General features: G+C 34.8%; 1 protein-coding gene and 1 long non-coding RNA gene across 2 annotated transcripts; both read left to right on the plus strand.

Moving 5' to 3' along the window:
- The first annotated feature begins 10,903 nt into the window (after window positions 1–10,903).
- On the plus strand, window positions 10,904–13,038 carry LOC18444578 (Calcium-dependent lipid-binding (CaLB domain) family protein). Its single transcript, XM_006854744.4, has one exon. The coding sequence runs from the start codon at window positions 11,308–11,310 to the stop codon at window positions 12,616–12,618; it is 1,311 nt and encodes a 436-aa protein (XP_006854806.1). The 5' UTR covers window positions 10,904–11,307; the 3' UTR covers window positions 12,619–13,038.
- Window positions 13,039–17,736: 4,698 nt separating this feature from the next.
- On the plus strand, window positions 17,737–18,563 carry LOC148783558 (uncharacterized). The gene is made up of 2 exons (XR_016051750.1): window positions 17,737–18,188; window positions 18,271–18,563. It is a non-coding gene; the product is annotated as an uncharacterized LOC148783558 (long non-coding RNA).
- The last annotated feature ends 9,074 nt before the right edge of the window (window positions 18,564–27,637 follow it).

The raw sequence follows: 27,637 nt of genomic DNA on the forward strand, positions 1-27,637 counted from the left end.
GAGTTTTTCAATATCGAAACAACTTCTTGATGTGAGCTTTTTGAGGTGCACCTTAATTTAATTGTTTAAGGTCTCACCCATATATAAACGTTTTCCATATGGAATTATTGCATACTCTCTCTCTCTCTCTCTTTGAAATTTCAAATAATTGATGCACTTTTTCTTTATATGTCTACATCAATAAAGCTTTTCTTAGTTGATGGGAAAGTTGTAGTTTGCACATTCAATTCTCTCTCTCTCTCTCTCTCTCTCTCTCTCTCTTTACATGTCATGTAAATGTCATTATTTATGAATTTGATGTGAAAATGGGATTACCTAGAATGACTTGATAGAAAATAACTAATTTTGTTGTAAAATCTCTCTCTCTCTCTCTCTCTCTCTCTCTCTCTCTCTCTCACACACAAACACATTCACACAAAAAAAAGAATAGCACTTTCTCGAAAATCCTATTCATTGACTTATATGTGTGAACTACAATTGAAAATATAACGAGGGGTAAAATTACTATTCATTGACTTCAATCTTTTTGGGATATTTTGAAAGATGATATTCTTCAATTATTGGAAGAATTTTATTGGATGGGTAAAATTAATATTGTCATGAATTCTACTTTTATTACTTGAATCCCAAAGAAACATGTCATTGCGGATATCAAGGATATTCGACCTATTAGTCTTATTGGCAGTCTATATAAAATCATTTAAAGATTTTAGCTAATAGACTGCGCCAGGTGATTCACATAGTTGTTATAGGACTACAATTAACATTATTGAAGGATAGGCAAATTATGGATAGTATTTTAGTTGTACAAGAATGTATCCATTCAAGAATCAAGGATGACAAACTAGACCTTATTTGTAAGTTAGACTTTAAGAAGGCATATGATAAAGTTGATTTGGCGGTAATACAAAGTATCATGGCTAAAATGAGCTTTCTTTCAAGATGGAGATTATGGATTGATGGTTGCCTGTCTTCTACACATTTTTCAATTCTTGTTGTTTTTTCAAAGCATCAAGAAGATTGAGACAAGGGGACCCTCTTTCACCTTTTTTATATACCTTGGTAGCTGAGAGCTTTAGTATCATGCCTAATGGATTATTGACGGTGCAAAGGATCATATCAGGTATTAATATTGGTAATAATGGTCTTATAGTATCACATTTATAGTATGTTGACGATACCATTATATTATGTGATCCCACGGTTATTGAAATCACTTGCGTATGGATTTTCTTGAAAAACGTGAAACTCTCAATTGGATTTAAAGTTAATTTAAGTAAAACGAAGCTCATTGGTATTGGCTGTCTGCAAATGGTAGTATCAAGAATGACACATTTATTAGGTTGTGGTGTTGAGTCATTACCTCATACTTATTTAGGAATTCCCCTAGTATATTTGATGCTTTCAAGATCAATTTGGGATCCGGTGGTGGAGAGATTTGAGAAAAAACTGAACACTTGAAAAGCTAAAACTCTTTCTATGGGGGGAAGATATATGTTGATTAAATCCACTTTGTCTAACCTCCCAATATATTTTATGTCTTTATTTAAGATGCCAAAAGAAAATGAAAAACAACTGGAGAGAATTATTAAAAACTTATTGTGGGGAGATGACATAAGAAGGAGGAGATTTCATCTGGTGAGTTGGGAAAAAGTTTATAGACCAATAAAGGATGGGGGATTGGGTGTTAGGAGACTGAAACATATGAACTCAACGCTTTTAGTAAAATGGTGGTGGAGGATCCACACATAACCTAAGTCTTTCTGGGTGCTTCTTTTGAGAGAAAAATATGAAATAGATTTGAACTTTGACCTCATTAAAAGTCCAAGAAACAAGACAAGTTTGTCCCATATTTGGAGAGGTATTGATTATGACAGATCTGTGGATCTACAACAATTCCAAAAAATAGTGGGGAATAGAGAATCCAGTCTCATTTGGTTTGACAAATGGATTAGAGATGAACCGTTGAGATACATTTTCCCCGAGGTTTTCTCAAAAACTTTAAACCTGCTAGCATATGTCAAGGAAGCTCATGCGGGTTTATACTAATATTGTTTGGTCTATTCTTTGCAGGTATAGAAGAGGTACATACAGATTCATTGAGGAGTATCAGACATTATTAAAATTATTGAATGACATATATTTGACCCCAAATATAGATGATAGCTTTAATTGGAATCTTACCCCTTCGGGAGACTTTTCGGTTAAGTCAACTTACAACCTATTATTTCTGATCATTGGAGAGAATTAGATGCTGGTGATCTTACCCGTTCGGGAGACTTTTCGGTTAAGTCAACCTATAACCTATTATTTTCTGATCATTGGAGAGAATTAGACGCTGGTTTATTCAAAATTAAGAAATTGCATGTACCTTTTAAAGTGCAGTTATTCTTATGGATCATGTGCCAAGATAAATTAGCAACTCCTGACAACTTGATAAAGATGGGGTTTATTATCACCAATGTATGTATCATGTACAAAGCCAGTGATGAAACTTCGCAGCATCTTTTCCTCTCATGCGCTTTTATTACTTATCTTTGGGATTGGGCTCGCCAGTGCCTCAATCTGTCATTACTTTTGCCCCAAAATGTCAGAGCTCTTCTTGACCAATGGATCACACCCGATATTTCAAAGATGAGATCTATCTTTTGAAGATCTATTTGGGTTATCCTTCTTTGGAATATGTGGAAGGAAATAAATAGAAGAGTCTCTGATAGTATAAGTGCATATCTGTCGATATTAAAATCGAATATTTTGGCAGTTACAGCTGATTGGTTCCTTGCACATAAGGATAGTGGCTTCATTCCTAAAAGCCTTATCATTAGCAATCCTTCTGCAGTGATGACTATCGGTGTTACCATCAACACTCATAGTGAGGTTGTTTGGATGCCACCACCAGTGAATTCCTTCAAACTTAATTTTGATGGAAGTTCACTAGGCAATCTAGGGATAGCCGACTATGGTGGCCTCATCAGAAATAATTTGAGTCACATTATTTTTTTCTGACTCGGTCTTTGTGGTGTCACAATAGCAAATGAGGCAAAAGCACGAGGTTTATTAGAAGGTTTGAAATTGCTATGCACTTTGGAAGGGGACAGGATTATCGAAGGAGACTCGGCAAATGTCATTGCCTGGAGTAAGAGAAATGCCAAAATCCCTTGGAGATTAATGACTATTTTTCAACAAATTTGGGATATTTTGTCAACCTCTATAGTAACAGTCCAACATAGCTATAGAGAGGCGAATGAAGATGTTGATGTTCTTGCTAAAGGAGGAGTTTATACTCCCTCTCTGTTGGTTACTTCTTTTATGCAATATTGGGTCATTGCTTGGACATCTTGTATTTTACATATAAATTAATAATAAGTCGTACATTACCATTCAAAAAAAAATAATACAATTGATAATATAACGAGCTTGGCCTCCAACCTATATGAAAACAATAATTAGTAAAAGATGGTGCATTTAATCAAGTAAAAATAATATTTATTACATTTGATACACACCATCAAGATTGCATCCGCATTCCACCTTACAATAATTTCTCAACAAAATCACTCAGAGTCAGGACCATAATCATTATATACAATTCTAGGGGTGGCAATGGGTTGGGTCCGACTGGACCTAGACTCGGAACCGTATAGTATTCGGTCTAGGTTTTGGACCCATACCTAACCTTTTGGGTCCAAAATTTGGACCCATATTCGGACTCGAGGTTGGATCTACCCCTTGGGTCCCTGGACTGGTTGGGTCCATTGCGATCCTATGACTATAAGTTTCATTTTTTTTACTATCATATACCCATATTATTGGCAACATTTACAGTATTATACATTATGAATACCTACATTCCTTATTGTTTTACACAATAACTGGAAATTCCTCAGAAACTAACGTATTGGCAATGTTTATGAATACCCACATATAGGTGGCCCAGCTAGACCTAGACCTGGACCCGAGTAGTATTCAAGTCTAGGTTTTGGATCCAGACCCAACCTTTTGGGTCCAAAATTTGCACCTATACCCGGATCTGAGGTCAGGTCTATTCGTAGGGTCCCAGGTTTGGTCGGGTCTATTGCCACCTTTATACAACTGTAAAATTATATATACAAAGTAGTCACATGTAACTGCTATAAAACCTCCTATGTAAACAAGCATTTCTAGCCCCAAAATAGTGTCAATATCATATCAAGAATGATATTATCTAACATATAATGATTACTTACTAAATTAACCTTTTCTTAATGGACAATTTCTACAATCATGACCCGTTTGCCCATATAAAGAAACCTTAAAATATCTAGGTTTCTAACCACTTCAACATAAGGCTTTAACCTCATTTCCTTTTGCAACCTTTTTGTGATAGACCTAATAAGGTTCTTTACAAATATTTATACATTTATATAGGACATGGTTTTGATGAGTCAGCGGAATCACCTATTATCACCGGTCCCTTGTCCTTCTAATGTCTATCTCTAAGATGGATGTAAAAAAATATGTTTTTTTTGGGTAAGTGATGTAAAAAAAATGTTACATCTAAAGTGATGTAAAAAAAATGTTACTTCTACTAAAAGTGAAAAAGGATGGTGAAGAAAGGAATTCAAAAAATAATATTTGTATTTTAAAAAAAAGAAAAATTCCAAATTTAGATTAGTGTCATGGTTGAGATTTTTTAACTCTAAAATTTTGGATCGAAAATGCATCTTTGAGATATATTTTATTGGGAGACCACACAAGAATAGTGTGAGTCGGCTAACTCACCAGATACTTTTCCTTTTATATATATATATAAGCACATCACCCCTTTCTAAGCATAACCTATAGGATTCTACAATGCGTGTGTTTCCAGTCAACCAGGTCCTGGATCTTACTTGGATCCATAACTTGGACTTGAGTTTCGATTGCGTGCTGGGTTTAAAATTTTAGCAAATTTAGATGAATTTCGATTGAGGGCTCACTATTAAGTGAAAGTATTAGCTAAACTGCGCTCAACCAATTTTAAAGCAGTATGTGAAGGGGAAGTTTTCTATATAACCCCCCTACATATATCGTATATGTGACCCTTGGTCACCGTTAGATCAGAGTAGATGGTTGAGATGATTTGTGTCCAATCGTAAGATTTTGACTAGATAACTCATATTTTTTATTTTTTATTTTTATTCTTTAAATAATTTTGAAGCAAATTTTGGGGCATGCATAAATATGATAGGGGCGCACATAATAAAAAAATTTAAAAAATTCCGGTGGTAAAAAATTATGAGCGGCATTACATTTTTTTTCCTGGTTCACGAGTGGGACACCCAAATTTTGATCCAAAATTGTTTTGTATAAAAAAATGAAAAATAAAACAATGTTTGGCGTGACATTGTGGTACGAACAATCGTAGCTGTTCGATTAAGATCGAGTGGCTAAAAAGTGAGGTAACATATAATTTATATATTGTTGGGGTCACATAGAAACACTTCCCAATGGGGAAAATCCATTAGATGATCATCAAATTTTAAACAAGCAAATTAATTTTTATTAAACAAGCACTGAGAAATTCTTTTTTAAAAAAAGGGGGACACAAATCATGGCACATAAAAGCAAAGTGTTTGGTCTGCACAACGACCCCAATAATATCAAAACACACATGTGAATCTAAGCTAGGGATTTGTCTGAACAACACACCAATAATACCAAAACACATGTGTGAATCCAAGCTAGGGATAAATGTTGGATTGTTCTAGAGCTTAGAGAGATCCATTTAATCCACCTACCCAAACATGCAGCGCGGGGGGGGGTCTATTCCCTTTTGTGTTGATGGCTATTCCCTTTTGTGTTGATCCGCAAAAGCCTTACCTGTCATCATTAATTGAAGAAAGTGTTTAAGCTCTTAGTGGGTTTTCCTAAGCTATCGTAGATCTAGGTAGGCTTTAAATAATTCAAGTGATTTGATTGAATTCTAGATTATGAATATCCTAAAATAGATTATAATAGTTCCAAACCTTCAAGAACCATTTCATCTAGTAAAAGCATTTTCCAGTCTATAAGAAAGAAGGAACTCATCGATTTAAGGGGAACAATGGGGTGGGGCATAAGGGGTGTGAGACCTGTCGGGTCGGGATAGGTCCATTTTGATGAGAGTAATCCACATTCTGGTCCTTTAAACCGTACTAGGTTGGGTTAGGTGACGCAATATGATACATATATACACATACACACACATGCATACAATGGAATTGACTACAATCCGACAACGTCAGGCTAGGGTCCAATTGACCTAGATCCGACCGGACTTTAGTTGGATCAGGTACCCCATTAGGATTTCGAAACCTATTTATACGGATGGGAAATGGGTCTGGGTTGACACAATTGGGTCCTGATCTGGACCCAAAAAATGGACCCAAAGTGTCGGTTTCTAGGTCCACTTGATCTTGACCCAAGATGGCTCTGGTATGGGTCTGGGTCCGGGTCCAGCTTGGTAGGTCAAGTTTGGATAAGATCGAGGTCAATCCGACTCGGTATATATTAGTAAAAACTCGGAAAAATTATAAAATACTCCCAATTTGTACTTTCTAGACATCTTCCCTGTAACACTTTTGATAGCATATTATTAACCCCAACATTGTTTTTCTTTGCAACCTAATCCCCAAAGTAAAAAAGTGAACTTTTTTTTAGACTACAATTGCAACCAAACCCCCAAAGTAAAAAAGTGAACTTTTTTTTAGACTACAATTACTGCCTCACACAATCCTCCCCTCACCCCAAAAAAAAAAAACTTGACTCCCCCCAAAACCCGACTCCCAACATGTGTCAGTTCAGCACAAAAATGTGAAAGACTAGCACTACTTGAATACATAGCAAGTCTTGAACATAAAATGTGTAGGACTTTTCTATATCAAGTTGTGTCAGTCCCACACATTTGGTGATGGACCGGCTTAAGAGATAAAGTGAAAAATGTGACCTAAACAGAAGGTATTTTGGTCCTATTTTTTTACTTTGGTGGATGGTTACAAATATAAAAGGCTTTAAAGTTAGGAGTGTGATTTACAAAGTATTATGGAGTGACATGCCTAGAAAGTAGGGTAAAAGGGAGTATCTATAATTTTTTTCTAAAAATTACTTATAAATAATATTAACTACAGGACACGGTTTCTATAAGTCCTCATACTAACATTTTAAAATTTGGCCCCCCTTTTTGAAATAGATTTTGATCCTAATTTTTAAGGAATATGTAAATCCCTAGTATGAAGATCATTGATATGTGTAAAAATAAATAAATAAATAAAATAAAATTAATATCTTTAAAGGAATATCTAAATTGTGGATTCTACTTTTTTATTTTGAGAGACTATCGTTTAAATCCACTTTTGGGGTGGATGATTTATGCCTTGAGGGACACAAATATCGCAATGGGCCCCTCGATGCATATAACACTTTTCTTTATATATATATATATATATATATATATATATATATATATATATATATATATATATATATATATATATATATATATATATATATAGACCTGACCTGGTATGTGGGTTCGGGTCTAATTGACTTAGGCCCCACCCAGGTTTAACTTAGAAGCAGTCGGCACCACTCTCATCCGTGTCCATTTACTCCCTTAGTGGCAATATACCTAATTTATGAAAAATAACACAATAAATATGTATATTCAACGATATTACTTGGAAATCACACTGAATCCCTATCAACACATCATGTTTGAATTGGGTTCCATGGGTTTTGGATGTTTATTGCATAAAGAAAGATGGGGAGTTCCCCACCAAGATATTTTTCACAACTTAAAAGAAATTGAAAGCGGGAGAAGGGAATTATTGTGAGAGTGGTGTACAGAGAGGATGAATAAAAGCAAGCATAAAGAGAGAAGTTTCTAATAGAAATAAGACTCAAACAACATAGAAAAGTGTAATCTTTTCTAACTTAGTTTGAATTTTGATTCTATTAGTTTTTATTGTGAGTTATTAAGAGCATGCGCGTGTTGTATAAAAAAGAATTTCTAAGTCAATGTGGATTTTAACTCTCCACAGCTCAAATTTTCCAAAGGCAGATTAGTGACTCAAATCATGCATTCGGATTTCTGATCTCGTTTGATGGATTGATGATTGGTTTACCAAATTTTATTAAAAAATTAAAATACAAAACTATGAAGTGAAAACAATTTTAATCGACTGCTTTTGTAAAAAAAAAACCAATTAGAACTGATTTGCTTCAATGATTCCCAATTCAAATGGGCCAGTTTCGATCTAGATAATATTTGTTTAAGCATTGCCACCGCCATACACTCCATGATTTAATTTAAAAAGTCTAGTAATGCTTTACCTATCGACTTTTGCCTCCTTGATTATTCTACTCTATGTTCCTAGGGGGATGGGACCGGTATTAAAGAATGGGAAAGTATATAATAACATTATTCATTCTTAATATAAGATACCGTCCGATGTGAAATTGGGTGGTTAAAAACATGTGTGTATGTTTGCCAATTTTTTTTTTTTTTTTTTTTTAAAGGGCAAAATCAGAAAAAAAGGAGATTATTGTAGCCAAGGTGAACCCAAAAGCTAAAATTTCCGAATGCGCCCGTTTTTTTAACCCATATAATGGAGGTGTGCCACTCACTTTTCTATTTGAACCAAGGACAGAGAAAGTCCATCTTTTGATTTTAAAGTAGGATAAGGTTCCTATGGGGCCTACGTTTTATGAAAACAAAATAAAGCACTTTTTATGAACTATCAATTTTGGCTCTCAAATAAATTTTCAAGATTGATAATCCAATGGGTTTTGTATACAATGAGACCATTTACCATTGATATAAAGTGGTAACATTTACTTACGACTATCCGATGTGGAAATTTGATAGCTTAGATGCGTTACAAAGTTCGAAAAAATTTCTTTTGAAGTTTGAGCTTGGTCAATAGAATAATTGTAGCCACCCAATTTCACATTTAATAGTCAAGCTTAATATGCCCACTTTGTACCAAAGGTAAATAGTCTCATTCTATATTTTCTCTATTGAACTTAGAAACTAAAACAATAGTACAGATTTTGCGAATCCATGAGCACTTATTTTTAGGCAAAAATTGATGGTCTAGATCATTTGTTGCAATATACACTATATTTAGAGTTTGAAATCCTATTTTTTTCATATCCATAATGTTAAGTGACAATAGGTCTACATCATGAGTCAACATTGAACCTGTACATCTTTTGTCTTAGTTATTGACGACTTAACTACGATTAACCTATAGATTAACCTATATAATAACATTATTCATTCTTAATATAAGAAACCGTCCGATGTGAAATTGGGTGGTTCAGAACATGTATGTATATTTCAACCCTATAGATTAACCTTAATTTTTTTTTTTGTTTTTTTTATAGTTGTACTATCTATGCACTTAAAGAACAAAGTTTTGAGAAAGAATAAAGTCCATCTAGTTTTTAAATGATGAGATCTTAGTGTCGAAAAACATTTTCTTTTTCATAATCATCTAGTAATTTTTAAGTAGTTCTCAAAATTTCTAAAATCCTCCCAAATAAATCTTCTAACTGAAGTGAAGGATAAAAAATGAACTATGCTCCTGACATGCAAAGTACGCGCGCCCGTAAAATTAACTAAATGCCTGTTGAAATTTTACCCTTTCAATGGGAAGTGTTATATAAGCTGTCCACTTTATATTATACGGGTAAGGTGTACCTAAAAAACCCATTAAAGATGGTTATTGCCAGGTTAGAAAATCTTAAAATCGATTATCTTCACTTTAAGATTTTAACACATTATCTTGACCATCTATTTTCAAGAATCTCAAGTGTTTTTAAATCTGTGTAATTGTCATCATTTTTGGTATTTTAAATTTCATAATTAAAAAAAACAATAGATTTTCGCATCGCTTTGCCCCACGGAAACTATATTTTAAGCATAGTTTAGAGTTCTACCTTACGTCAATAGTATAAGGGTGTCACCTTACACAAACCCCACCCTTATTCAATTGACTGTGTAGTCGTCAAAAAGTCGAATGTCAAGAAAGGGCGCTTTCTAATTCTCTATAAACATATAAATGGAGTTCTCAATATATGGCATTTTCGTCATTTGATAAAGTCTCACAATGATTTCTTGACCCATGCCTTCTCTCTCTTCCCATCATGCTGTAAAAGCAAAACTAGGATGGCGCGTGTTTGCTTGTCTTTTGGTCGGTTTTTAGAGAGAGAAACTTTCGTGTATTTTTATAAAGGTTGTATCTGAACCGGACCCAACCCGGGACCACTGGGTATATTCAACATGGATTTAGGTATCGGTCAAATATTTGGACCTTGTGGGTCGGGTTTAGGTTCAAAATCTAAACCCAATACTATTCCAGTTTAGGTTTGGTAGATTCGACCCATACATGTAAATTGTTACAATAAAATACTTGAGCCATATGCGTTTGACTATATTAAAAATTACATACAATAAGAATTATTAAACGACAAATCAGATGGGTTGAAATCTAATGACGGGATTGAAAAAAAAGTAAAAAACAAAAAAAATAAAAAAGCTCGACGGCAATAGTCCAACTTTTGGATTCGATGGGTCGGACCCGACTTGCCACCCCTAATTATTGAGTCCTGCCCTGGTGGGTAGTTTTTATAGAGAGAAAAAGGGTGGTGTGAATGTGAATGATAAGAACAATGGGTGGGCCTCCCATTTCTCTCAGTGGAGCATCCGCGCTCCTTCTCTCAGAGCTGCAACCTCAAGCAACGCAAACCCAAACCAAAACCTTTCATAGAGAGAGAGTAAAGAAAAAGAGGAGAGAGAAAGAATACAATAAAGACCACATTGCACCATTGACATCATTATCAAGCCAACCCATAATCCCATTGCTTCAGGACATGCCTCACCAACTCCTTCAAGTTATGTCCTGCAATTACTTTTGATCTCCCCCCCACCTCCCACCCCCTCCCCCTCCCCCTCCCCCCCCTCTCTCTCTCTCCTTTTCTTGGGTTCAAGTACTTTCTCTCTCCTACTTTACAGCTTAGCCTCAAATAGTCTGTCAAATAAGTCCTCGCGATTCCTTTGCTTCGTTTGGGAGATCACGAGCCCCTCTCTCTCTGGTTTTCTTTTCTTGATTTCTTTCTCTGTTATTTTTGGGAATTCTCTTGCAATTCCCCTCTCTCTCTCTCTCTCTCTCTTTCTCTCTCTTTTGGATTTTTTTTCAATTTCCCTGAGTCTTGATAAAGTATCTTTTTTCCCACTCTCTCTAATTCTTTAGAATTCCTCTCTCTGGGTATCCCCTTACCTGTACTTTTCTTCAATTTGCATCAATGGATTCCTTCAACCAGTCATCTGGGTACTGTTACAGCCATGGCTCAGAAGCCATGGGAGATGCAGAGTTCTCAGCCATGCTTGAACTCTATGTCCACCATGCTCGAAACATCCATAACATCTGCATCTATGACAATCAAGATGTCTATGCTAAATTCTCTCTCACTTCTTCCCCTGATGAAACTCTGTCGACTCGAATCATCAATGGAGGAGGTCGGAACCCGCAATTCAATGAAAATCTTCAAATGAAGATCACCCAACCTGATGCAGTTCTCAAATGTGAGATCTGGATGCTCAGTCGAGCTCGCAATTACCTCGAAGATCAACTTCTCGGATTCGCACTCGTGTCTCTCTCTACAGTTTTAGGCAAGGGTAAGATGACTGAGGATTTTACTCTCTCATCGACCGATCTCATCCATTCACCTGCGGGAACCGTGAGATTGTCTCTCTTTCTAGACCCTAATTCCTCTCAGCAAAAACATATACAGGATACCATGAATTCTCAGACCCATTCTCCCTCCTCGATTTCTTCAGAGGTGGTCTTGTTAGACAGAAAGGGGGGAGATGTTGTAGACCCAGTTGAGTACAGTAGCATAGAATTCCCTGACATTAATGCAGTGAGAGAAGATCAACAGATGGTTTCAGAGTATTTTGCAACTAGGCCTAGCCCTGGTTCTCCATTCTTGCATTTGGGTTCCTCATCTCAAGGAGTTGCTGACTATGACATGACTGTAAATGCTTTTGAGGAGAATTCAACTAGTCCTGACGATTCTCCAAAGAAATTAGGAAGTGGGTCTTATCAAAGTCCAATGGAGAATCCAGATTCTTATGGAAATTCAGGAATTTTAAGTTCCACAACCACTAGTTTGAGCAATAATTCTGGGGATTCATCAGAGAAAAAGACCAATTTGGGCACCGGATCTCATGTTGGGTCTGCCTCAGCTCAGAGCCCTGAGAATTCTCCAGAGACCCCGACTTCGAAGAGAGCGAACGGAATGAGCGAGAAAGAGGAGGCCGAGAAAGATGGGCGTAACATGGGTTCTGTTGAACTGGGTTCAGTTTTCACATCTCCATTAGTGAATATAAACCTCGAGCCTGAGCAATCAGTGGTTCAACAACAAATTGTCGATATGTACATGAAAAGCATGCAACAGTTCACTGAATCTCTGGCAAACATGAAGCTCCCAATGGATCTCGACAAGCAAGGGGCCGGAGATGGTGGTGATGCTAAGCTTAGCCAGAACAAGATGGAAACAAATAAGAAGAAGGAAGGACCAAGGGTCTTCTATGGCAGCAGGGCCTTTTTCTAACTGATTAGAAATACAAGTTATGGATCCTTTTTAGGCCAACGATTTTAATTTCATATGTCCATGACATCTGCAAATAAACACAGTAAAATGAGGTAAGATGTTAAGATTCTGATACCACTTTTGATTCTGAGACCACCTTTCTCATGAGCTGATCTTACTCAAGTCTGCTTCATATGTTCATCTAAGGTTAGTGTTGACACTATTGTTGGACTGTTATAATCATGTTTTATGTGATTGTCGCAAGGCCAAACTTTTTTTTGGTATCTATCTTATGTATTTATGTCTGTAATTTTGTATCCCTTCTAAGAACATTTCCCATCGCTGATTGCTTGATATTGTAAAAGGAGCACCCATCCCTTCTTAGACCATGTTAATTTATCTTCTGAGGGTAAAATCTATGTTGATGTATTGATGCACTAACTGGGGTATTCTCTAATTTCCTGTGATTCTACTTTTGTAATTAAATTTGTCCATCATCATCATGCAAGCTTTATCGTGGTATTCTCTAATTTTGTTTGGTTTTACTTTTGTAATTAAATTTCTCTATCATCATCATTCAAGCTTTATCTCTATTATTTGGGGTCAACTTATAAATTTATCTGTATTTGTCTTTAAAATGAAAATGAAGTGCTTATTTTATCATTATTATTATTATTTTTATTCATTTATTATTATGTACCTGTAGTGTGTCTTTGTAGTTTCATATTATATTATCTGTCCAGGAGCTTTGGTTCCTGCTAGTATAAAAATGAAGAAATTACATAAATATCTGGTTTAGTTTATGGTATTACAAAAATAACGAATGCTTTCCATTTTTATGATATTTCTGTTTTTTGGACTTTGTAATAATTTTTCGTAAAAAGACAGAACTACCTATTTTCGGTTGTTCAAAAACTGAAATCATGTCAAGTTCGGTTTTTGAAAAATCTCTCTTGTGGGTCCTTTGCGTATTCTCTCTCTACCTCTCACTCTATCGACTAATCAAGTTCAAAATTCGATTTTTTTTTAAATTTGGTTTTTGAACAACTGAATTGTTTTTAAATTCGATTTTTGAACAACCGAATTCTCTCTCTATACCTTTTTCTTTCACCCCACGCTTTACCCTATCTTTTTCCTTTGAACTCTTGTCTATGTTCATCCATTCTCTCTCTATACATTACATTGGGTAGGTTTTTTGAAATGAAGCAAAGTGGCAATCGCAGAGATCCCTTATAAAAAACATTCTTTGTTAATATTAGAAGAGACAACGTACTAGTTCAGATCATTGAAATAGTATTGGGAGAAGCTAATCTTTATCTCTCTAGATTATTCATTGGGAGAAGCAATGAATAATCTCGACTGTATGCTCACTAGCATCTTGGTTTTCTTTCTCGCCTTCATTGACAAGGATCGAGAGCTCATAGCCTTCAAATTGGTTACCCCACCAAGAAATCGGCATCCAAAAACCTCTCTAAGAAGAAAATTAAAAACTCCTCTCTCTCTCTCTACAAAGAAAACCTAAACTCTCACTTCCTCTCTCTCTCTCTCCCTCTGTCCCCCTCTCTCTGATACTCTCTCTCCCACCCTCTCTTTCTCTCTAGAAAAACCTAGAAAACTTACATAGAAATTTAGCCCTAGATTAACCCAATCCTCTCTCTTTCCCTTCAACATGCACTCTTTCTGATTTTATATCAAAAACTCTCTCTTTAATAAGAAACTTGGAAAATTTATGCTAAAATTGTAAGTCCTAGCTCTCTCTGAGTGCGAAGACTTTAAAGACTTAGAAAACCTGCAAAAATTGCAGAATTGCAGAAAATAAAAAGCTTTGTTGTGTTGATGACCCAGCCCATAATTTGCATTGGTGTGTTGATAACCCAGCCCATAATGCCTCTCTTTCAAGAAGAGATCTCTCGTCAATTCAAGCTATGGGAATATCCAAAAAGGCCGAATTCTTTTCTCAAGACAAGCTGGGTGAAACTTACAAAACAAAAAAAAAAAGCTGGGTGAAGGAGAGAGATCCAGAAAAAAGAAGCTGGGTGAAGGAGAGGGATCCAAAAAAAAACTGTTTTTACTCATATAATGTAGAGAGAGAAAAAAAATAAAATTTTTGATTTTTCAAAAACTGAAATTGGCTTGATTTCGGTTTCCAAAAAAACTAAAAAGGGCTTCTTTTTTTTAAAAAAAAAATGTTATGAAGTCTAAAAAACTAACATCCCGGTAATAATGGAAAATATTATGTATTTTGATAATAACGGAACTAAAACGGATATTTACGTAATTTTCCACATAAAATTTTACCGCGATTCCACTTTTTCTTTTAGAGAATGACCGGTTGATAAAAAAAATAGCCCTAAGAAATGTTTATCACAAAATTGACCCTTTTCATACGAAAAGAATTCCCTATCTCATGATGTCGCCATTTTTTATATCGAACCTCAATTAAAATATCTCAATATTTAGGTTTTAGATAGAAAAACTATCTCAAAATTTAATATTAGAGAGATAAACTATATTTGAAGTTTTAAAGAGAGAAACTATATCAAATTTCAGATTTTAGAAAAACTACCCAAAATTTTTAAAGAGAAACTTTATTAAAGTTTTAAAGATAGAAACTATCACAAATTTTAAGTTTTTAGAGACAAAATTAATCTTAATATTTTTAGAAAGATAAACTATCTCAAAGTTTAAGTTTTAGAGAGAGAAACTATTCCAGTTTTAAGTTTTAGAGAGAATCTATTTCCAAATTTTTAGAGGGAAAAACTATATCAAATTTCAAATTTTAAAGGGAAACTATCTCAAAATTTTAGATAGAGAAACTATCTTAAAATTTTTAGAGAGAGAAACTATCTTAAAGCTTTTCGAGAAAGAAACTATCTTAAATTCCAATATTTTTTAGTTTCCATGCAATCTTTTTAGGAAAAAGAATCCAATTAGCGTAAAAAAGTTTCACTAGAAGAGGTTGTTTTGATGCCCAAATATCTTTAAATTAATCATCTTGACATCAAGATGCACGGATATGAGAAAAAAATGGATTTCAAGTTTTGGAAATAGTGCATCTTAAAATGTCTTTTTGGACGGTCAATTTTCAAGATTTACAAGTTTTCATAGATCTGGTTGATCTGTACTATTTTTAAAGCTTTAAATTTTATAATTAAAGATGAAAATATATTTTAAGGCTATCACAAAGATTTTCAATATTGAAACCACATTTTTTACGCTATTTGAAGGTGCGCTCTACTTTGATTGTTTAGTGCCTCGGCTTTATACACACCGCACCCATCATTTTATGGATGCTTGTTTTTTTGTCTGGGTTCTCTCTCTATGCCTATTTCCAAGTGCGTATACCAAATACGGGAAAGTTAGATTGGGGTAATTCTTTCCCTTAGATTGTTTGCATATATAAATATTTTTCCTATAGATATTTTCATGTCAAACTATTCCGGGCAAAGCAAACAACTATTTTCAGGTGGGTGCCACTTTACCAAAACAACTGTTGTACGTGGATTGAATGCTACAGCTGGAATGAGGAATGCAAAAATTGTAGACCCCCTTTGGAAGTATGTTTTTGGTGTGGAAGCGCAGCTCAGGTTGCTTTTAGTTGAAATAATAAAAAACAAAAAAAAGATTTCAAGTCTAAAAAATAATACATCTTGTAATATATTATCTACATCATCTATTTTCAAGATTTTTATGTATTTCATAGATCTGCTTGATTTGAATAACTTTTAGAGTTTAAAGTTTTGTAATTAGAGATGAAAAGAAATTCTTGGGCCATTCCAAGAATTTTATACGTCAAAATTACATCTTATGATAAAGTTTGGATTTACGCCTTACTTTGATTGTTTAAGTCACATGCATTTTATTTAAATAGTGTAGATTAATATTGTCTTAAAAGATATGTCATATATATACTGTTCGTTTAAAATAAATGGAGCAAAACAATACTGTCTATTTAAAATAAATGGAGTAAAACAATACTGTCTATTTAAAATAAATGGAGTAAACCAATACAAGTTTACTTCTATAAGTAAGGTCATCACCTTATATAAACGTCACCCTTATTCAAAATAACATATTAATTTAGATAAATGTTAGTAGAACTAGATCGGCCATTGAACAATGAGGCGTTTGGTCCACTAAAAACTTGTCCGATCGTCAATCATTATATTCAGAAATTAAGACAAATGAGAATTATAGTTGTCAAACTTTTTTTAGCCAATCCAATAGGTCAAAACCCGTTAAATATTGATTTGATCAAGTTTTATCAAATTTTATTTTTACTTTGGACAATATAGACAAACGTGCTACTCGATGGTGGTCCAACCATTTAGTGTCCTTATCTATGATTTAATGTAGGGCTTAAGTGAGGCAAAATAACAAATTGGGGTTTTTTTTTTTTTTTCATGGCTTAGTACCGCTGTGAAGAGAGGGAAAGTTCCCATTTTATTAGCCCATGTGATGATCTTACTAGTCTAATAATTACCATTAATATCTAGAATTGCAGCTAGAGTTTTTATTTTAGGGGAAATATTGCATGGACCTCTCAAAATTCATTTAATTTCATAATAACCCTTCATTATTCTATTGTGCAGCATTAATTTATATACGTATATATCAATCCATCCCCTCCTTACATCTCTCCTCGTCATTCTTTACTTTTACATCACTAACTACTACAAAGAATTAATTTTTTATTTAAATAACTCTCATTTTCCATCTCTTGCTTTCTTGAGAAAGAAGACAGAGATGTTATTGGGAAAAAATATTATATATTTTGTTTGGGGCAGTTACTAGGGTAAAAATATAAAAAAAAGATAAAGAATAAAAAAGTGAGAAAGGGTAGGATGATATATACTTCTAAAAATTAATGCCATAGGGTATAGAGGGGAGACAATTTACTAACCCTTAATTTATTGTGCGGCATTAATTTTTATAAGTATGTATATGCTTCCCCCTTCTCACATTTCTCCTCTTCATTCTTTAATTTTATATCACTAATTGTCGTAAAGAACTAATTTTTTATGAAAATAACTACTCCCCTTCTCATCTCTTACTTTTTTCAGAAAGAAGATAGATTGGGAAAAAAATTATAGGGGAATGATTTAATGCAACGATTGTATAGTAGTATAATGCAATCATATTAAAAAACCAAGTTAAAGACATTTGTTGAAACGATTTTTTATATGTACTCTCTTTTCATTATGGAGAAAATCACAACAAAGAAAATTTTGAAAAAATGCTCTAGAAAGTCTTCATTCTAGCCCAATAAATATAAGCCGTCCATTTTATTGAGATGGTTAGAAATAGGTCTCATAAGGATTTTTTTATTTCCAAAATTTTTATATAGCGTTATCATCATTAGATTAATAATGTTAAAAAATAAAAAGGCGATTTTGAATTTGTTACGGTCTAGATCTTGAAATTCACCAAATGGATGGTCGAGATTCATTGTTGGATGGGTACTAATTTTGACCATATCTAAGAGGGAAATTGAATGCTTTTTTTCTTTTGTAGGAGTGGTTATGAGGATGAAGATAATATGTGTATAAATTTTGGACTCCTACAAATGTCCAAAATATAGTGTTTTAGAGGTATAGTTGTATTATATTACTAAACAAACCTTACATTAGATCATTTGCCGAAATTATATATTTTGTTTGGGGCAATTGCCAGGGTAAAGATAGCACAGAAAAGGGAGGAAGTGAAGAAGGGGAAGCATGATATATACTTCTAAAAATAAAGAGGAGACGATTTACTATTGGAGGCACTAGTGGATGTGTACAAGGCAATGACACCATTATTCATGTGATACATGGTCACATTTTTTTCCATGTCTTGACATTTTTGATGTGATGTCGCAATAAAGTTATAAAGAGTGTAAAGATGTCATCTATCAAAATTAATGTCGTATTTGAAGAAATATCTTCTTCATCATTAATGTCAAAGTTTAGAGGATTTGGTACCAATGGGTCTAGGACTAGCTCAGCTTACACCGCAATTTTGGAACTTGAATATTCGGTTTGGTTTCATACGGCTTCAAAGATAGAATAACGTTTGGTTTGTTATAAATAAATTAATACATGTTTCGGCTCCATTTGAACCGACCTTTGTTAGCCATCTAGTATTTTTTACTCTCTTGGCCATTTATAGGACAATAAGAAAAAGAGTGCAGTTTGTATAGAGCCAACGCTCTAAACAATCAAAGTAGAGCCCACTTTCAAATAGTTTTGAGAAATGTGGTTTTAATATTGAAAATCTTTGTGATAGTCGTAAAATATATATATTTTTTTAATTATAAAATTTAAAACTTAAAAAATAGTGTAGATCGATCTATGAATACTTGAAAATCTTGAAAATTGATGGTCTAAAATACGTTACAAGATACACTATATTCAAAACTTCAAATCCATTTTTTCTCATGTCCATGCATCTTGATGTCGAGATGATCAATTTGAGGAAATTTGAGCATCAAAACAACCTCTTCTAATAAAATTTTTGTGGTGGGCTCTAATTTGATTGTTTAGAGCCTTGACTCTATGTAAACTTTTCTCATAAAAAAAAGGGTGTGGCTTGCATAAGGTTGCAACTTTAAGCAATTAAATTAAGGTGCACCTCCAAACTTTGTCATAACTTTGGTATTGAAAGTTTTTAGGAGGGTGTAAAAATTTATTTTTGTCTCTAATTATAAAATTTTAAACTCCAAAAATATTTCAAATTAGGCAGATCTAAGAATGCATGAAAATATTGAAAATGGATTGTCAGAAAATGTGTTGTAAGATTTACTATTTTTAGGCCTTGAAATCTCATTTTTTTTTCTCCATTTCTATACATAACGATGTTGAGATGATTAGTTTAGATGTTTTTTCGATATCGAAACAACCTTTTCGAAAGATTTTAGAGGTGCACCTTAATTCTACATTTAAGGTGTTGACCTTGGATAAATATTTTCCTGAAAGAAAACAAGTGGGTGTTATATAAGGTGGCAACCTTGTAACAAACAAGGTAACAATGTTCTACACAGTTTATTTTTGTTGGATTGTGTATATTTGACATGTCTTTTAAGATATTGTCAAAAGTAATACGTCTTTTAAGATAGTATCAAATATATACTATACATAAAACATGGACTATGTAGATTATTGTAATCTTACTTCCACAAGTAAAGTTATAACCTTAGATTAATTTTTTCCTAGAATAATTGCTTGCTCCACTCTGCTATTTTTTTTCCTTTTTGAGTAATTCAATGGGGATGACGAGCCCCTATCTGTTTTCTATATCGTTAGTAGTTTTTGAAGGTGTTAGGCGAGAATGCAAGCCTAGAACTTAACTGGGGTACAAGAAGTGCTACCATCATACCCCAACCCCACTCTCTGCTATTTGTTAGTCATGGTTACAAGCCTTTCTATCCCCGTTTATTAGGAAGATGCCATAAAAATTATTGGTAACCCACAAAAGAGAAGATGTTTGTCAATTACTTATGAACAATCACTTTTTCAATGCCTCATTTGAAAGGGGAACAAGTCCAAGAGAGGAGTTGTTCATAAAATGTGGGGGAAGTATGTTTTTTTTTTTCTTTAAAGTGTCATGTATGTATTTTGTTGATAAGTAAGGTTATATAAGCCTATTAGTAGTGAATAAAATGGACAATGTAGATTATTATAACTTTATTTCTACAAGTAAGTTGTAACCTTGTATAAACTTTTTCCTAATACAATAGCTTGATCCGGTATGCTATTTGTTCTTCTTGGGTACATGTCGTTGCATCACTGTTCATTAGAAAATTGCTTTCAAAAAAATGCTGGCACCCAAGAAAGAAAAGATGTTTGTCAAGTAGGTCTAAACAACCCCTTTCTCCAGGCCTCGTTTAGATGAAGGAACAGGTCCGACAAGGAAATGAGTTATTTATAAAAAGGAGAGTTTGAGGACAACACACTAATTGACAACTGCCGCTCAATATTTCATAATGAATCTGGGCCAATCTAATGGTCACACTTATATTTCATATTTGAATTTAATTTAAATTTTTTTTTTACAAATCCAATTTACTTGAAATTTTAAGTGCCTATGCTTAAAAAATATTAAAACCTATAAAATATAATAAAATAATTTATAATAATTAAATTGACCAAAATACCCCTAAAGGTTATAGAGGTATTTTGGTCAATTTATTATTCGATTAATCCTTTTAGTTTTTTTTTTAGGTGCACCTTAATGAGAATAGTTCATGCTTCATATCTCAAGTAATTTGAATTTATAGAAAAAAATTAAAATTTAAATATCAAATACACGTATGACCATCAAATCGGCCTAAATTGAATCTAAACCATTATACTTACACTACTCCATCAACTAGTGGGTTGACCGGATCTTGTCCTATTATAAAATGTGGGGAAAACATGATTTTCTTTTCCTTTGGAGGGCCACAAGCATAGGTGCTTTGTTGATGAACTGGGTATTATAAACCAGTGAATAAATGGACGGTGTAGATAGTTGTAGCCTTTCAAGTAAGGTTATAACCTCATATGAACTTTTTCCAAAGACAATAGGTGAACTGCTATTTGTTATTCATAGGCACAAGCCTTGCAATCCCTGTTTATTAGAAAATGCCTTAAAAAATGCTAACAACCCATGGAAGAGAAGATGTTTCTCAATTACATCTAAATATTCCCTTTCTCAGGGCCTCGTTTAGATGGAGAACAAGTCCAGTATTGTTTGGATGGGGAACAAGTCCAGTAAGGAAATGAGTTACTTATAAAATGTGGGAAAAAAATGTCTTTTTTTTTTCTTTGTAGGGTCACGAACACAGGTATTTTGTAGATTGTTTTAACTTTACTTCTACAAATAAGGTTGCAACTTTGTATAAATTTTTTACCAAAGACAATAGCTTGACCCACTTTACTATTTGTTATTCAGTTAATTTTTGGCGAATAAAGTACGAGAAAAATAACAAAACACAACAAGTGGTATCAGAGCTTCCACACACAACAAGTGGTATCAGAGCCTGGTTTGATTTTCGGTATGACAGTAAAGGTTTCGAATGTAAGGAGGTAGAGAAATTTGATGGCAAATACTATTTTTCAGCAAGAATGATGAAGAAATTTATTTGGCAAAAGATGAAGATTTTATGAAGCTATCCGATGGATGTTCGCATGGTGAATTAGTGATTTTGATATCAATGTGGAGATTGTTAGATTTGGTGCTATCCAAAATTACCAACATAAGAAAATCCCATATTTTGTGGGATTAATTTATTTTCATACTATTTGGGATTGATATATTCCCATAGGGATTGAGATTGATATTGATAAGTTTCGTAAAGGAAATAGAAATCCAAAAAGATTATAACTCTTGGATTAACCTCTTGGGGTTTGAGATATATGTAAGATCTATAGGAAGTTTTTTATTTAGTATGGACTCCTAATCTTATATATTTGAGATGAAAGTGCAGAGAATTGGTGTGCCCTATTTGGGTCATGATATGAGAATAGTGGTTCATCTAAAGAGAGATAGAGATAAAACCTCTTGTGTATAAGATGCAATTTATTCTCTTTCCTCTTAGAGAGAAGAGAGCTTCATATGAAGAGAAGCATTGATGATGCCTCCTGAAATTCCTGCAGAATGAGATGTTGGTTTCTTGTAGAGAAGCGGTTCTCATGGAGATTTTGGGTTGTTTCCCTTTTAGTTAGAGAGAAAGTCAGTTTCCCGTTGCTCTCGCGTCTCTATCTGGTGTTGTCGATATTGCTAGAAGTAAAGAGAATGAATGAATAGTTGTTTAAAAGGGATTGCTCAACTTGTATATTTTGTCGAGGTTTGTTCCAAAATCTTTGATGTAACTTTCATTGGTATAGTGGATTTCTATTTGCCGTGCCCGTGGATGTAGCCCTCTTGGGCAAATCACGTAAATATTTGTGTTATTGTGGTGTGTATTTCATGTTTTATTTCTCATACTTTATTTATCAAATATTAACCCATCGAGTTTAGAGCTTCCGTGCACAACAATTCATGGCTACAAGCTTTTTATCCCTGTTTATTAGGAAAGTACCATAAAAATGCTGGTAACTCATGAATTTTGTCAATTGCATCTAAACAATCCCTTTCTCAAAGCCTCGTTTAGATGGGGAACAAGTCCAATAAAGAAAGGAGCTATTTATAGAATGTAGGGATAACATTTCATTTTTCTTTTTTGTGTCAGAAAAATAGGTATTTTATTGATAAGCGGGATTATATAAGCCCATTACCCATAAATAAAAATGATGGCGAAAATTATTGTAACTTTGCTTTTACAAATAAAGTTACAACCTTATGTAAACTTTTTCTAAAGACAATAGCTTGATTGCTCTGCTATAGGTCATTTCTGAGTACAATCCTTTCTATCCTCGTTTGTTATTAAAATGTGCTAAAAAATGCTGGCAACCCATAAAGAAAAGATGTTTGTAAATTAGGTCTAAACCGCTCTTTCTTAGGGTTGCATAGGTGTTTTGTTAATAAGCAAGGTTATATAAGCCTTTCACCCATGAATAGTGCAACCTTGGCCCCCTATTGGGATCGCCCAATAACTCTACTAAAATTAGAGGTTTGAAAAAAAGATCTTTTCATCTGGGGTTTTCAGAGATTTCTTTATAAGAAAGGATAGATAGGCCCTCACCCACAAATAGCAGACCAAAGCTCTTAATGGGTGGATGATAGAGTGGAGTTGTTCTCAATAAATGGTCTGTCCATACGGGCCTATAATCCTTTTTGAGACAATACAAACAGGCCATGGTGCTTTTGAGAAAAGACTAAAATTCATATTCAACTTTAAGAAAAGATCAATTGTGAAAAAGTTGCTTCAAATTTGTTGAAATGCACTCCAATTTTGGGAATTCAGAGCTTTTGAAGTCACTCTTTTGTTCGCTACTGACCATTATGAGACAAGACCATATCCATCTATTAATTGCTTTCAAACTTAGAGAATAAGTATCACAGCTAGGAGAACCAATATTTTAGGAGAGAGAAGACCAAAAATAAAAAGACTAAGCCTAATGGCGAGGTCTCCGACTCTATCTTCGGGTAGGGGACCAAATCACTTTTTCGAGAATGACCTGGGCGTTGGTGGTAGTATTGCTGAGCCCCATGATGAGTTATCTGTTCCTTCTAACCAAAAGTGTAAGGGCCCGAAAAATGCCCATTGACTTACCACCTTTACTTACAAAAAAAAAGAGACTTCGCACAATTGGTGTATGATACGTAATAGACATTGTCACGTATCATACTCTATTAATGGAGTATGATATGTGCCACATGTCAATAAGGGTTCTTGAGAGGTTTTGGAAATAAAATGATAGAATATGTAGTTTTTTTTTTGAGAGAAATTCCATAACTTTATTGAGTTAAAGAGAAATTACAGAATTGGAAACAGCAATCTTAGAAAGACTGGAACCTCCTTTGGCAAGGGTATTAGCCAAAACATTGGATTCCCTAAAAACATGAACAAAAGAGAAAGGAAGGGATAAGGAGAGATCTAAGATTTGACAAAGAAGCGCTTTTAACTCCTAAGGAACCTTCTGTTCACCCTTACACCACTTGATCACATCTAAAGAGTCACCCTCTAGAATACATTGGCTACCCAGATTTCTATAAAAAAAAGGGCGTAGGCCAAAAAAGAAGGCATAAAATTCCTTATAATTTGCAATTCGCACGCCTAATGGACCAGCATAGGAAAAGATGACATTCCCACACCAATCATGAAGCACACCACCAAAGCCCATTGGCCAAGGGCTCCCCAAGGAGCTGTCATCAAAGTTAAGCTTATAGATTCCTTCTGAATGCGCCACCCACCTAACTTTCGATCTGCATTTCCTGAAGCTTAATTGGAAAAGAATCCTCAAGTTACTCCGAACTTCCACTTCTGAGATATCTTCCCCATATTTGGTTACTGATAGGTATAACCAAATAGAATGCAGAATCTTCCCCCAAATCATCTCAAAAGGCAAACGCTTACCATCGAAAACACGTCTATTCCTCCCTTTCCACACCTTCCACATAAGAATTCCTCTAAAAGTTTGCCAAATGATAGAACCAGTCTGGGGCAACTCTACTGACATAGTGTGTAAAATGCCAATCACATCTGATGGCATAGCTGTAGAGACTTCTAACATTTCAAAGAAACTTCTCCATACCTGCCAAGTAAAAGAACAATGCAAAAAAAGGTGTGCTCCTGATTCTCCATCTTCCTTGCACATCAGGCATATATTAAGCAGCACTTTGCCTCGCTTGATGAGATTATCCACTGTTAACACTTTATTTTGGGTTGCCAACCAAATAAAACCTTGAATCTTTAGGGGTAAGGGCCACTTCCAAATAACTGCTAACTCTGGTCTTGACCATCTCCATCTATCATGGAAGAGGAGGTGATACATAGCCTTTATCGAGAATAATCCACTTTAATCAATTTCCCAAATAACCTCATCGAAGGCATTTTGAGAAATATACACCCCTGCAAGAAGAGTAAGCAGATTAGAATGCTCCAGGAAAAGTGAGCCCGAGATTCTATTGTAAGGGAGATTAATGCTCCACAATATCTGGTCGACTCGCCGCTCATAGCATCCAGAGACCATCACATCTGGGTTAGCCACCTTATGGTAAATATTCAGAAAAATCTGTTTAAGTGGTGCATCCCCAATCCATTTGTGGTTCTAGAATGAAATGTTACTCCCATTACCCACAAACCAACGAACATCCTTGTGAATAAAAGGTTTGCAGTTATTAATCAATTTCCAAAGGGGAGAAAAAGGGCTACCTCCCCTCCTGGTTCCAACCCACAAACTAAACTTATCCACTCCATACTTGGAAACCACAGCCTGGTACCACAATTGATCTTTATAGTTTAAGCTTCTCCACCACCACTTGCAAAGTAAAGCTTAGTTCATAGTGCTAATTCTCCTCACACCAAGGCCTCCCTCCTTTTTAGGTGTGTACACTTTGTCCCATCGAAGCAAGTGAAACTTACGCGCATCCACCGAAGAACCCCATAAGAAATCCCTCATCATTGTTTCGATTCTCCTAGCAACTGAAGATGGTATTAATAGAATGGACATCTGATAAATAGGGAGATTAGAAAGACATGCCTTTAGAAGGGTGATTCTGCCTCCAAAAGAGAGGTACTTGAACTTCCATAAGTCCAATTTAACTTGAATACGCTGGATAATTTTGTCCCATGCCTCAATTGGCAAACGACCATCCTAAATGGGCATTCCCAAATACACAATAGGGAACTTCTCAACTTTGCAACACATTTCTTGAGCCAACGCATTAACCATATCGTCTGGGCAATTAACACCAACAATAGATGTTTTTGCAAAGTTAACCTTCAGCCCTAAACCAACTTGGCAGCATTTGAGAAAAGTTGCAATATTAATCACTTGTTCAATACTCGCCTCACCGAACAAAAGCGTATCATCAACGTATTGTAAGTGGGAGATGCAAGGCCCTCCATTAGGAAGCTAAAAACTTGAAAAATGGCCTCTGTTAGCAACATTGGTCAGCATTAGATTAAAGCATTCAGCATACAAAGTGAAAAGGAAAGGTGAGAGAGTAGCATTAAAGAATCCAGTTGGACTTCCCTTATACAAAATAGAGAAATGGGCTGAAGATAAGCACCCATATATCCAACTTCTTCACTTAGTACTAAAGGCCATAAGCTTCATAATTTTTAAAAGAACTACGCATTCTACCCTATCATAGGCTTTTTCTATGTCAAGTTTAATCACCACCCCAGGACTTCCACTACAAATCTGGGAATGAATGCATTCCTTCGCAATAAAAACATTGTTCGAGAGAAGCCTATCCTTAATGAAGGCTGCTTGAGGGCTTGAAATAATGGTAGGAAGAACCTCCTTAAGCCTTTCAGCAAGCACCTTAGCCACAATTTTATAAAGGTTTGTAAGTAACCTAATAGGTCTAATGTCTCCCAACTGCGTAATTGTTGACTTCTTTGGAATTAGGGCTATGTAAGTGAAATTAATACCCTTAAAGATCTGCCCCCACATCATGAAGTCTTTTATCATTTCCAATAGTTCACCATTAACCAAATTCCAGAAATATTGGAAAAAGATTAATGGGAAACCATCTAGGCCAGGTGCCTTATCTCTTGGAAGAGCAAAGACGACTTGTTTTAATTCTTCCATAGTGACCTCCTTGTCCAAATAGGACACTAGATTAGAAGGAAGGACTTTGAAACCCACCCTAGAAAGACGAGGAGGAAATTGAACTTCAAAAGTCAAGGCATTTTGAAAATGCGAAACAATAGCCTGGGACATACCATCACGATCATCAGGTTCTACTCCCATTACAGAAAGGCCATCCAAGTCATTTTGCCACCTATACGCATTGGCTATAGCATGAAAATATTTAGTATTAAAGTCCCCCTCCTTAAGCCTTTCACCCTAGATCTTTGTCGCCAATACACCTCTTCCACCCTTCTTAGCTCAGCAAGTTCGTCAATTTTAGTTCTCCTAGCCATAGCCTGATCTTCCGTCCATACCCCTGCCTACTGCATTAAAACATTTGATTCCTCTATACTAACCAACACCTCATTGATTTTCTTTTTAAGAGAGTTAAAATTTGCTGACTTTTCAGTCCAAAAATTTCTACCTGATACATAAAAGCTTTTTATGAAGTTGGAAATCTACTGATCCTAGGAAAATGGTATTGTCCTAGGTACTCTTAATAATATCAACCACTTCTTTTTCCTGGAGCCATCCAATTTCAAACCTAAAAGGTTTGGGGCCCCCAGACCGTGCTTTGGAGGAAAGCAAAATTGGGCAGTGGTCGGAGGAAAGCCGGGGGACACTTTTGATCGAAGCCAAAGGAAACATCTCGGACCACTCTCCTGTCACAAAAAATCTATCAAGCTTTGACATTGATAGATTAATTGAGCTACCATTAGTCCAAGTAAAGTATGTGCCTAAAATTGGAAGATCAATCAAAGCACGGGCTTCGATAAAACGATTAAAGAGTCGCATAACTGCAGTGATCCCCCCCCCACTAGAACTTTTCTCAA

This window comes from Amborella trichopoda, chromosome 1 (assembly GCF_054954075.1).
Source record: "Amborella trichopoda isolate Santa Cruz 75 chromosome 1, AtrichopodaSantaCruz75HAP2 v2.0, whole genome shotgun sequence".
NCBI lineage: Eukaryota > Viridiplantae > Streptophyta > Magnoliopsida > Amborellales > Amborellaceae > Amborella > Amborella trichopoda.